The sequence below is a fragment of the Rhinoraja longicauda genome, unplaced genomic scaffold (assembly GCF_053455715.1).
Source record: "Rhinoraja longicauda isolate Sanriku21f unplaced genomic scaffold, sRhiLon1.1 Scf000475, whole genome shotgun sequence".
Lineage (NCBI taxonomy): Eukaryota > Metazoa > Chordata > Chondrichthyes > Rajiformes > Arhynchobatidae > Rhinoraja > Rhinoraja longicauda.
Window position 1 is genome coordinate 35458 of NW_027601692.1, and position 13097 is coordinate 48554.

A 13097-nucleotide genomic window follows, 5' to 3' on the forward strand; every position below is an offset into this window, starting at 1 on the left:
GGTTGGTAAAATTGTAAATTTGTCACTAACTTGTGTAGGATAGTGTTAATGTGTGAGGATTACTGGTTCGCACAGTCTCAGTGGGCCAAAAGGCCGATTTCTGCACTGTTTGTCAAAACTGAATTAAACTAAACTGAACTAACGGTGACGTTTCAGGTCAGGACCCTCCTTCAGACACTGTATCATGTTGGTGTCGTGGAGGTGGTATTGAGTCCATAAATCTGTACAGGAAAGATATAATGTGGCAGTCCTCCTTGTGACCGTGTGAGTTTTCTCTGGATGCTCTGGTTTCCTCCCACACTCCAAAGACGTACAGGTTTATAGGCTTTTAGAAAACTAAATTGTCCCTAGTGTGTAAGATAGTGTTAGTGCACGGAGTGATTTCTGGTTGGCACGGGCTCGGTGGGCCATGGGACCTGTTTCCACGCTGTATCTCTAAAGTCAAGTGCAGTCTGATGTCTAAAGGCTTGTTCGCGGTTGTCACACTAGGATCACGATAGAATCAGTGTAAAATTTACTTGATGGTATGAGGTTCATGAAGAGCAGAACACCTCCACTCAGAACAAGAATGCCTGAATGGCTGAGCCTGCGTGGAAACTTCCAGAGGAGAAACATGGCTGCGATATAGGCCGGAATCTCAATGGCACCAAGGAGGAAACAATTCAGATAGTCGTTGCCATGGAGATTGGGGACATTCAGAGACAGACCATAGTATCCAATTGCTATAATCATCCTGCAAAATAAAAGGCAAAATACTTCTTGTCAAACACTTTTGTTTTTAATGTTCTCCCAGCCTCTTTTTGTTGTCTTGTTGAGTCTCATTCTCTGTAACTCATTTTCACCTTGCCCACGGCCAACAATGTTTCCTTTATCATCGTTACTTTTTAGCATATCTTTCATTCATATCTCTCTATATCACCGTATATATATCTCTCGTTTCCCCTTCCCTTGACTCTCAGTCTGAGGAACAGTCTCATCCTAAATCGTCACCTATTCCTTTTCTCCAGAGATGCTGTCTGACCCGCTGAGTTATTTCAGCTCTTTGTGTCTATCTTTTGTCTTTTTTCTTGGATTTTTTCTTCCATTTGATTTAATGTCGTTTGTAGAACCTGTAACATGTGTAGCCTTTGCAGCCTTGTTTTAACATAGAACAGTACAGCACAGGAACAGGCCCTTCAGCCCACAATGTTTGTGCTGAATGTGATGCCAAGATAAACTGATCTCACCTACTGTGTGTGATCCATGTCCTTTTATTCCCTGCACTTCCATATGCCTATCTAAAAGCCTCTTAAACACCACTATCGTATCTGCCTCCACCACCACCCCAGGCAATGTGTTCCAGGCCCCCACTGCTCTCTGTGGAAAAAACTCACCTGACACATCCCCATTAAACATTCCTCCTCTCACCTTGTAGCTGTGCCCTCTAGTGTGGACATTTCCATCCTGGAAAAAACATTCTGACTGTCTACCCATTCTATACCTCGCATAATTTTATATACTTCCATCAAGTCTCCCCTTAACCTCCAACGTTCCAGACAAAACAATGCTAGTCTATCCAACCTCTCCCTCCAGCTGAATCCAGGCAACATTCTGGTAAACCTCCTCTGCACCCTTTCCAAAGCCTCCACGTTTCCTGCAATGGGGCGACCAGAACTGTACACAATACTCCAAATGCGGCCCAACCAAAGTCCGATAGAGCTGTATCATGACTTCCTGACTCTTACACTCAAAGTCCCTCACAATGAAGGCAAGCATACCATTCGCCATCTTTACCACCCTGCCACTTGTGCTGCCATCTACACTGAGCTATGAACAGACTCTAGGATCCCTCTGTATATGAATGTTATTAGGGGTCTTGTTATTAATTGTATACTTTTGTCTTTCTCTCAACCTCACAAATGCAAACTCTTGCAGTCTCTCTGGCTAAACTCCAACTGCCATTTCTCTTCCAATTTCTGCAGATGATCTATATCCATTATATCTCTGACATCATTCCTCACTGTCTGCAACTTCTCCAATTTTGGTGTAATCGGTAAAATTACTCACCAACCCATCTACATTTACATCCAGGTTATTTGTATACATCACAACATCAGAGGTCCCCGCACAGATTATGGTTTGTAGGTTAATTGGCCTCTGTAAATTGACCCCAGTATGTAGGGAGTGGATGAGAAATTGGATAATATAGAACTCGTGTGAACGGGTGATTGATGGTCGGCATGGATTTGGTGGGCGGAAGGGCCTGTTTCCATGCTGTATTTCTCAACTAAACCAAATAATTAAAATCCGGTCAGTGGAAAATATGTAGAAATTACTTTAGTTTAGTTTAGTTTAGTTTCAAGGTCAGTTTATTGTCACATGTACCAATTAAGGTACAGTGAAATTTGAGTTACCAGTTTAGAAATACAGCGTGGAAACAGGCCCTTCAGCCCACCAATTCCTTTTCGAGCCTCCCAATGGGGGCCCTTCTACGCAGGGATTCTGCACCTCTACATCGGGGGCCCGGGTGGAGGTTACAGCACCGAGGTGTCCCTTGCAACCTGTTTCTCTCGCGGTTCACAGACTCGCCAGCCGCCTGCCACTTTTGCGGGCTGGAAGAATCTGTGTTCCACGAGTACATAGAATGTGTGAGGTTGCAGCCCCTGTTCCAATATCTAAAAGGGCAGCTCCTTGCCTTCTGGCTGCACTTCACACCCACCATCCTCATCGTTGGACACCCTGTGCCTAGGGGAGATGGTAGGGCCGAAGATGTCCTGGTTGGGTTGCTCCTCGTCCTCGCAAAGCTGGCCATCCATGAGTCATGGCGCCAGATGGAAGAGGGCTCTGCCTGAGTCGGCTGCCTGCCCCTTTTCCGGGGTCACGTCCGCGCACGGGTGGTAATAGAAAGGGACTACGCTTTCCACGGATGCCGTGGATGATTTCCGGGAATGTTGGACACCGCAGAGGTTGGAATGGATCGTCAATAAGGATGGGGAATTAGTGATTTAGTATTTTAGAATATTTGCTTTATTTTGGTGGTGTGTTTGTTTGTATTGTTTTGTATTGTAAATAGCACTTTTGTAAATAATCAATTTAAATTATATTTGGTTAAAAAAAGGTCCTTGTCGACCAACGATCACCCATACACGAATTCTGTTATGCCAGCTTTGCATCCTGCACATTAGGGACAATTTACAATTTTATCGAAGCCAATTAATCGACAAAGCGGTATTCTTGGGAATGTGGGAGGAAACCGGAGCACCTGGAGGAAACCCACACGGTCACATTGAGAACGTACAAACACTGTACAGACAGCATCTGTGGTTGCGATTGAACCCAGGACTCTGATGCTGTGAGGCGTCAATACTCTCGCCGCGCCGCTGTTCCTCACAGATATTTTTTAATAAACACATCTGAATATTCTTCTTGAAACTCATACTTACCACATGAGTAAGCTAATGACTGTGATGACTATGATATTGCAAGATTTTATCAATTGAGTAACTGGAACATGTTTTACTTGTTTATTCTGCAGATGTTCAAGCTGGAAGAAAAACAGAAGATTCAACATTGCATCGGCAAAGGAAAGTGTCAGTATTATTATCCACATCTCCTGATTCACATTGGGCATGGGATGTCCAGAAACTGATGATTCACAATATGTTCTGTGAGCTTGTGAATGAATGAATGAATGAATGAATGAATGAATGAATAAATGAGTGAATGAATGAATGAATGAATGAATAAATGAGTGAATGAATGATACTTTATTGTCACATGTGACAAGTCACAGTGATATTCTTTGTTTTACACACCCAAGGTATGCAAATAGACGCCACATGAAGGGCGACGACAAAGTTACAACATATCCTACGCCAGGTCCTCCTTTGTTCCCCCCCCCCTCCATACCTCACAGCTGTTCCCCCATGCTGGGTCCGCCTTTGTTCTTGTATGCAGCATCTATACAGCTCTGTATACAGCTTGTACAGAGGATTGAGCAAGGTTGCACAAACATTGCAAAGATGCGTTAAAAACCTTGGCACAACCTCCTAAATCTCAGCATCGTTCCTCTTCCCCAAACTGCTAGCAAATGCGGCCTAGTGGAAATTAAATTTCAACCCAATGAAATTTATGGCTTTATAAAAATATGCTGAATATTCTCCCACATGTAAAGTTAAATTAGAATCTGCACAACTCCAAAACTGAATCTTGATTAATGGTGCCAACTCCATAAATAGTGCTCCGAAATTTAGTTAGAATTTTTGTAAAAATGTGCAATTTTCAAACACATGTGGAAACAAGGAACTGCAGTTGCATGTTTACAAAAAAAGACACAAACTGCTGGAGTAATTCAGTGGGTCGGGCAGCATCTCTGGAGAACATGGATCTCTGGAGAATTTTTTACAAATGACTATTTCAGTAGAGGATCTACTCTCCAGTGTTGGTTAACAATTGTGGAGATAAACTCTTACATCCAATCATATCTAGATTGTGACATTTGTGTATCACACAAGGGGCAGCATGGTGGCACAGCAGTAGAGTTGCTGCCTTACAGCACCAGGGACCCGGGTTTGATCCTGATTATGGGTGCTGTTTGTACGGAGTTTGTACATTCTCCCTGTGACTGCATTGGTTGTCTCCGGATGTACCAGTTTCTTCTCATACTCCAAAGACGTAAAGGTATGTAGGTTAATTGTCATCTTTAAATTGTCCCTAATGTGTAGGATTGTGCTAGTGTACGGGGTGATTGCTGGTCGGTGTGAACTCAGTGGGCCGAAGGGCCTGCTTCCACACTGTGTCTCTAAAGTCTAAAGTGAAGTCTAACACAAAACCTCAACATTTTTCCTTTCTCAATATGACAAGCAATAGAGCTGTTTTCACTAATAAATGTTTTAGGATAAAGCCCATGGGAAATTGGCAAGAATCTGAGAATTAGTGAAACAATCTTGCTGATGATCTGAGAGTGATCCTATGTAATATATATCTATAATGCTGAGAACTACATTCTGCATTCTGTATCTTTGCTCCACCTATTGTGCTTGAGTTTGGTTTGGTTGTGTTTATGCACAGCATTATCTGACTTGATTGGATAGCAGGTAAAACAAAGCATTTCACTGCACATCCATACACGTGACAATAATAAACCTGAACCTGTCTTATAATGGAACGAGGCAAATGTGATCTTATCTCCAAATTACTGCTAATAAAAAAAATCCAAAATAATTCTATCCAGTGAGAAGTTACAACACACAGTTCATGTTAATCTCCTGTAGTTTTGTTTAGTACAGAGATACAGCATGGAAAACAAGCTTTTCGGCCCAACGAGTCTGCGCCGACCAGCGATCCTCACACACACTATCCTACACACCAGGGATAATTTACAAATTTACCAAGCAAATCAACCTACAAACCTGTACGTCTTTGGAGTATGGGAGGAAACCGGAGCTCCGGGAGAAAATCCACTCAGGATACGGGGATAACGTACAAACTCCCTACAGACAGCACCCATACTCAGGATCAAACCCGGGTCTCTGGTGCTGTAAGGCAGCAACTCTACCACTTTGCCATAGTTCCGCCCTATTTGTGCAGTTGTTATAGTACAGCTGCATATTTGTCAGAATATTCATGCCTAATTTTTTTGCAGTGAAGTCTGATCGAAAATGTATGTCCATTCATTTTTGGGTGAACTCAGGTTTACATTATTAATTTTTTTATGATCGATTAACTTGGTGAAGACTTATCATCTGAAAACAAGAGGATAACAAAAAACAAAGGAAGTGGGACAGACTTGTTGGCCCAAACAATATCAAGTTGTGTCGGGAGCAACTGCAAATGCTGGTTTATACCAAAGAGACACAAAACGCTGGAGTAACTCAGCAGGGCAGACAGCATCTCTGGAGAAAAGGAATAGGTGATGATTTTGGTCGCAACCCTCCTTCAGACTGAAAGATAGAGAAGGCTCAATATCAAGGAGTAATCACCTTCTGAATAGAAGAGATATCATAAGTGAGAGGAGCAGAATTAGACCATTCAGCCCATCATGTCGACTTTGCCATTCAATCATGGCTGATCTATCTCTCCCTCCTAACCCCATTCTCCTGCCTTTACCCCCTAACCCCTGACACCCATACAAATCAGAATGTATCTATCTCTGCCTTAACAATATCAATTGTGTGCGGGCCCCCACAGCCTTCTGTGGCAAAGAATTCCACAGATTCACCACCCTCTGACTGAAGAAATTCTGCATCATCTCCCTCTTAAATGAACGTCCTTTAATTCTGAGGCTATGACCTCTGAGCCTAGACTCTCCCACTAGTGGAAACATCCTCTCCACATCCACTCGAAATGAAAATAACAGAGAGGAAAGTGTTGCTCTGTATTAAAGAACTGAACAATCACACAGCAATGAAATAAATGGTCTTGCCCCAATACCTCATCGTCAGTCAAAAGTACTGCTGGTGCAGTGATGCCATTTTTCTTTGCCATGAGTCGAATTATTGATTCAGCTTCCTTCATCCTTCCCTTGGACAGTAGCCAGCGTGGAGATTCAGGAATAAACCTAGAATTAAACAAGGTATTCTGTAACAAGATTATTGAAGCATCAAAGAACTTGTGAAATTACTTCTTAACAATACGATACGATATGATACGATAAAACTTTATTCATCCCTGGAGGGAAATTGGTCCCTCCACGCCGGGTCCCCGTTGTCTTCCCCATCCCCCCCACACGCTCATCGACCGCTCCCGCTGCCGCCGAGGCCCCAGCACCGCTGAGGCTCCCGCTGCCGTCGAGGCCCCAGCACCGCCGAGGCTCCCGCTGCTGTCGAGGCCCCAGCACCGCCGAAGCTCCCGCTGCCGCCGAGGCCCCCCCGCCGCCACCCACGTCGAGGCTCCCGCTGTCACCCCCAAGGCTCCTTCGGCCCAGACAGGCCTCACCACCTGGCTTCTCTGCAGGCCCCTGGGAGGCCTGTGGGGCGAGTCATGCCTACCGGAGTGCGAACCGATCGGCAACGTGGTTGTTCGGCGGGTGGATCGGGCCCGCGCGGCTCGTCGGAACACTCCCGCCGCGTGCGCGGCTCCCTGGGACCCGGGACAGTAAGAGTGGCACAGTGGCGCAGCTGGTGGAGCTGCTGCCTCACAGTGCCTGAGACCCGGGTAGGGTCCTGACCTCGGGTGCTGTCTGCCTGGAGATTGCATGAATCCTGTACGTCTTTGGAGTGTGGGAGGATACCGGCGAACCCAGAGAAAGCCCATGCGGTCACAGGGAGAACGTGCAAACTCCATACAGACAGCGCTCATAGTCAGGATCAAATCGAGGTCTCTGGGTCTGTAAGGCAACAACTCTACTGCTACACCACCGTGCTGCCCTGATGGGACATATCCCAGGTTATTGAAAGAAGAGATTGCAGGAGCCTTTGACAATGATCTTTGCATCTTCTGTAGCCGCAGGCGAGGTTCCGGAGGACAGAAGAGTAGCTAATGACGCCTCACAGCACCAAAGCACCATCTCTGACACCTCTCTCCCCAATCTTGATTTCTCCATCTCCAACACAGTGGACACACTATCGACTGGCAGGTAATAGGTTGAAATGTGTAGGAAGGAATTGTAGATGCTGGTTTACACCAAAGATAGACACATAATGCTAGAGCAACTCAGCGGGACAGACAGCATCTCTAGCGAGTATGAATGGGTGAGTTTTCGGGTTGAGATCCTTCTTCAGACTGAGATACAGGTGAGGAGGTTTTCATATAACCATATAACCATATAACAATTACAGCACGGAAACAGGCCCGTTCGGCCCTACCAGTCCATGCCGACCACTTTCTCTGGCCTAGTCTCATCTACCTGTTCTCAGACCATAACCCTCCAATCCCCTCCCATCCATATACCTATCCAATTTACTCTTAAATAATAAAATCGAGCCTACTTCCACCGGAAGCTCATTCCACACAGCCACCACCCTCTGAGTAAAGAAGTTACATCATCATCATCATCATATATCTACAGCCGGAAACAGGCCTTTTCGGCCCTCCAAGTCCGTGCCGCCCAGTGATCCCCGTACATTAACACTATCCTACACCCACTAGGGACAATTTTTACATTTACCCAGCCAATTAACCTACATACCTGTACGTCTTTGGAGTGTGGGAGGAAACCGAAGATCTCGGAGAAAACCCACGCAGGTCACGGGGAGAACGTACAAACTCCTTACAGTGCAGCACCCGTAGTCAGGATCGAACCTGTGTCTCCGGCGCTGCATTCGCTGTAAAGCAGCAACTCTACCGCTGCGCTACTGTGCCGCCCCTCATGTTACCCCTCATGTTACCCCTAAACTTTTGTCCCTTAATTCTGAAGTTATGTCCCCTTTTTGGAATCTTCCCCACTCTCAAAGGGAAAAGCCTACCCACGTCAACTCTGTCTGTCCCTCTTAAAAATTTTAAAACCTCTATCAAGTCCCCCCTCAACCTTCTACGCTCCAAAGAATAAAGACCCAACCTGTTCAACCTCTCTCTGTAGCTTACGTGCTGAAACCCAGGCAACATTCTAGTAAATCTCCTCTGTACCCTCTCCATTTTGTCAACATCCTTCCTATAATTTGGCGACCAGAACTGCACACCATACTCCAGATTCGGCCTCACCAATGCCCTGTACAATTTTAACATTACATCCCAACTTCTATATTCGATGCTCTGATTTATAAAGGCAAGCATACCAAACGCCTTCTTCACCACCCTATCCACATGAGATTCCACCTTTAGGGAACAATGCACAGTTATTCCCAGATCCCTCTGTTCCACTGCGTTCCTCAATTCCCTACCATTTACCCTGTACGTCCTATTTTGACTTGTCCTACCAAAATGCAGCACCTCACACTTATCAGCATTAAACTCCATCTGCCATCTTTCAGCCCACCCTTCCAAAGGGCCCAAGTCTCTCTGTAGACTTTGAAAATTTACTTCATTATTAACTACACCACCTATCTTAATATCATCTGCTTACTTACTAATCCAATTTGCCACACCATCATCCAGATCATTAATGTAAATGACAAACAACAGTGGACCCAACACAGATCCTTGGGGTACTCCACTAGACACTGGCCTCCAACCTGACATACAGTTGTCAACCATTACCCTCTGGTATCTCCTATTCAGCCATTGTTGAATCCATCTTGCAACCTCACTATTAATACCCAACGATTTAACCTTCTTAATCAACCTTCCATGTGGAATCTTGTCAAATGTCTTACTAAAGTCCATATAGACAACATCCATAGCCTTGCCCTTATCAATTTCCCTGGTAACCTCTTCAAAAAATTCAAGAAGATTAGTCAAACATGACCTTCCAGGCACAAATCCATGTTAACTGTTTCTAATCAGGCCTTGTTTATCCAAGTGATTATATATATTGTCCCTAAGTATCTTTTCCATTAATTTTCCCACCACAGACGTCAAACTAACAGGTCTATAATTGCTAGGTTTACTTTTAGAACCTTTTTTAAACAAAGGCACAACATGCGCAATGCGCCAATCTTCTGGCACCATCCCCGTTTCTAATGACGTTTGAAATATTTCCATCATAGCCCCTGCTATTTCTGCACTAACTTCCCTCAATGTCATAGGGAATATCCTATCAGGACCTGGAGACTTATCCACTTTTATATTTTTCAAAAGTGTCCGTACCTCCTCTTCTTTAATCATCATAATTTCCATCACTACTCTACTTGTTTCGCTTACCTCACATAATTCAATATCCTTCTCCTCGGTGAATACCGAAGAAAAGAAATTGTTTAATATCTCCCCCATTTCTTCCGGCTCAGCACATAGTTGTCCACTCTGACTCTCTAATGGACCAATTTTATCCCTCGCTATCCTTTTGCTATTGACATATCTGTAGAGCCCCTTGGGGTTTACTTTTACTTTACTTGCCAAAGCAACCTCATATCCTTTTTTCGCTTTTCTAATTTCCTTCTTAAGATTCCTTTTACATTCTTTATATTCCTCAAGAACCTCATTTACTCCCTGCCGCTTATATTTATTGTATATCTCCCTCTTTTTCCGAACCAAATGTCCAATTTCCCTGGAAAACCACGGCTCTTTCAAATTATTATTCTTTCCTTTCCACCGAACAGGGACATAAAGACTGTACTCTCAAAATTTCACCTTTAAATATCCTCCATTTCTCTATTATATCCTTTTCATAAAACAAAATGTCCCGTTTCACTCCTTTTAAATCCTTTCTCATCTCCTCAAAATTAGCCTTTCTCCAATCCAAAATCTCAACCCTTGGTCCAGATTTGACCTTCTCCATAATTATATTGAAACTAATGGCATTGTGATCACTGGACCCAAAGTGCTCCTCAACACATACCTCCGTCACCTGACCCGTCTCATTTCCTAACAGGCGGTCCAACACTGCCCCTTCTCTGGTAGGTACCTCTACGTATTGCTGCAAAAAACTATCCTGCACACATTTTACAAACTCCAAACCATCCAGCCCTTTAACAGAATGTGATTCCCAGTCTATGTACGGAAAATTGAAATCACCCACAATCACTACTCTGTGCTTACTACTAATATCTGCTATCTCCTTACATATTTGCTCTTCCAATTCTCGTTCCCTATTTGGCGGTCTATAATACACCCCTATAAGTGTTGCTAAACCTTTCTCATTTCTGAGTTCCACCCAAACAGCCTCCCTAATCGAGCCTTCTAGACTGTCCTGCCAAAGCACTGCTGTGATATCCTCCCTGACAAGCAATGCAACACCCCCACCTCTTGCCCCTCCGATTCTATCACATCTGAAACAATGAAATCCTGGAATATTTAATTGCCAATCGCAACCCTCCTGCAACCATGTTTCACTGATCGCCACAACATCATACTTCCAGATGTCAATCCAGGCTCTAAGCTCATCCACCTTTCTTACAATGCTCCTAGCATTAAAATATACACATTTAAGGGACCCATCATTTCTTATTCTCAGTTTATTTCTTTTCACTTCTTTCTCTCCTACATATTGGGTCTGAGTTTCCCTTTTCTGCCTCCTGCCTCACACACTGCCTATTAGCTATCTGTGTTTGAGTCCCTCCCCCCAACCGTACTAGTTTAAAGTCTCCGCAATTACCTTAGCAAATCTCCCCGCCAGGATATTGGTTCCCCTCAGGTTCAGATGCAACCCGTCCTTTTTGTACAGGTCATACTTCCCCCAGAAGAGGTCCCAATGATCCAGAAACTTGAATCTCTGCTCCCTGCACCAGTCCCTCAGCCACGTATTTATCCTCCACCTCACACCATTCCTATTCTCACTATCGCGTGGCACAGGCAGTAAGCCTGAGATTATCACTTTGGAAGTCCTTTTTTTAACTCTCTTCCTAACCCCCTAAATTCTGCTTTCAGGACCTCTTCCCTTATCCTACCTATAATGTTGGTACCTATATGTACCACGACCTCTGGCTCCTCTCCCTCCCCTTTCAGGATATCCTGGACACGCTCAGACACATCCCGGACACTGGCACCAGGGAGGCAAACTACCATCCGGGTCTCCCGACTGCATCCACAGATTCGCCTATCTGACCCCCTCACTATAGAGTCCCCTATCACTATCGCTCTCTTCTTCCTTTCCCAACCCTTCTGAGCAACAGGGCCGGACTCCGTGCCAGAGGCCCGGGCGCCATCGCTGCCCCCAGGTAGGCTGTACTCCCCAACAGTACCTAAACAGGAGTATTTATTGCCAAGGGGTACATCCACTGGGGTACTCTCTAGTCCCTGCCTCTGCTCCTTGCCCCCCCTAACCGTGACCCACTTGTCTACCTCCCGTGGTCTTGGAGTGACCACCTCTCTATAACTCCTCCCTATAACCTCCTCACTCTCCCTGACCAGACGGAGGTCATCAATCTGCTGCTCCAGGTTCTTAATATGGTCCCTTAGGAGCCCCATCTCGTTGCACCTGGCGCAGATGTGAATGTCTGGAAGACTATCAGACTCCCAGATTCCCCACATCCGAAACCCAGAACAATAAACTGCCCTGGCACTCATACTCCCCCTTAACCGCTCCAACCGCCTACCCAAAAGAACTGAGTGATCTCCTGGGAGAGGCGAAAAACCGGATAAAAACCCAGGCCAATTTGGGAAAAAAAAAAATCGGGAAATTCCTCTCCGACCCCAAGCTAGGCGATCGATACTTGTCCGGGAGATCACACAGGTCTTACTCCCTACTATCCCCCACACAATACTACGGTCTCTGCTCTCTCTCACTCACACACACGCACACTGATTGCTGCTACTGCTGCTGCTGCTGCTGGCATGGGCAAATGGACATATTTTGGTTATCTTGGTCAGAATGAATCCTAGTGACACCAGCTTTATAAGGTCATTACCTACTGATTGAATGGGTTGAAGGTTGAAGGGTCTACATACCACCACAAAGGAATGTACAGCAAACTGATCAGGGTCAGGGTCAATATCAACATTTTCCATCCTCTTATGAAATAGGCAACAAAAGGCAGCATCATGTAACCCACGGCATAAAAACAGCCAATTCCAAGTGTAGAGTATGCAACCCGAATGGATTTCTGTAGAAGTTCAGATCCTGCAAGGAGAGTAGAACAAGATTCAGTGATTCGTGAGTTCATTTTTATTCACTGTCACTTTATATTCAAGTAAAAATTGCCAACATTAACTTACCTGCTGAACCATAAACCGTGCCATGTGAAGCTTGAAGAATCTCACCTTAATGAGACCACTTATCAAACAGCACAGAGATGTAATAAAAAGCAGCACACAATGGGGAAGACAGTTTAATTTTCTATTGTGTGTCAGGGCGTTTGAATGTGACAACATCTAGCCTCTTTCAAGTGTAGTGGGTCTGGACGCAGCAGGAATCAGGCAAGACGCCAGGTAAGGATTAACTAATTTTAATGCAGCATCAGAACATTCACTCTGTTCAGTTACCCGCACGAGTTCACTCTAGCCCCATCAGGCAAACCCTGTAGCTCCAGACCCCTCCCCAGCCCTGTCCACTCCGTGCCGAGGGGGATGACCCAGGGAGTGGCCTAATCCACGGGCACCGCCACAGGACCCCCTCCAAGAACCGGAAGCACGAAACGGACAGGGGG

The 13097-nt window shown here is 45.1% G+C and overlaps 1 protein-coding gene across 1 annotated transcript in view; it reads right to left on the reverse strand.

The window, feature by feature from the left end:
* LOC144591011 (organic cation/carnitine transporter 2-like) overlaps positions 1–13097 on the reverse strand; it is a 52337-nt gene that overhangs the window by 4525 nt on the left and 34715 nt on the right. Inside the window, exons 4-7 of the mRNA XM_078395359.1 lie at positions 12400–12571; positions 6412–6538; positions 3423–3523; positions 519–733 (exon numbers count right to left, since the gene is read on the reverse strand). Coding sequence (XP_078251485.1) covers positions 519–733; positions 3423–3523; positions 6412–6538; positions 12400–12571 — 615 coding nt within the window. The remainder of the gene's footprint in view (positions 1–518; positions 734–3422; positions 3524–6411; positions 6539–12399; positions 12572–13097) is intronic.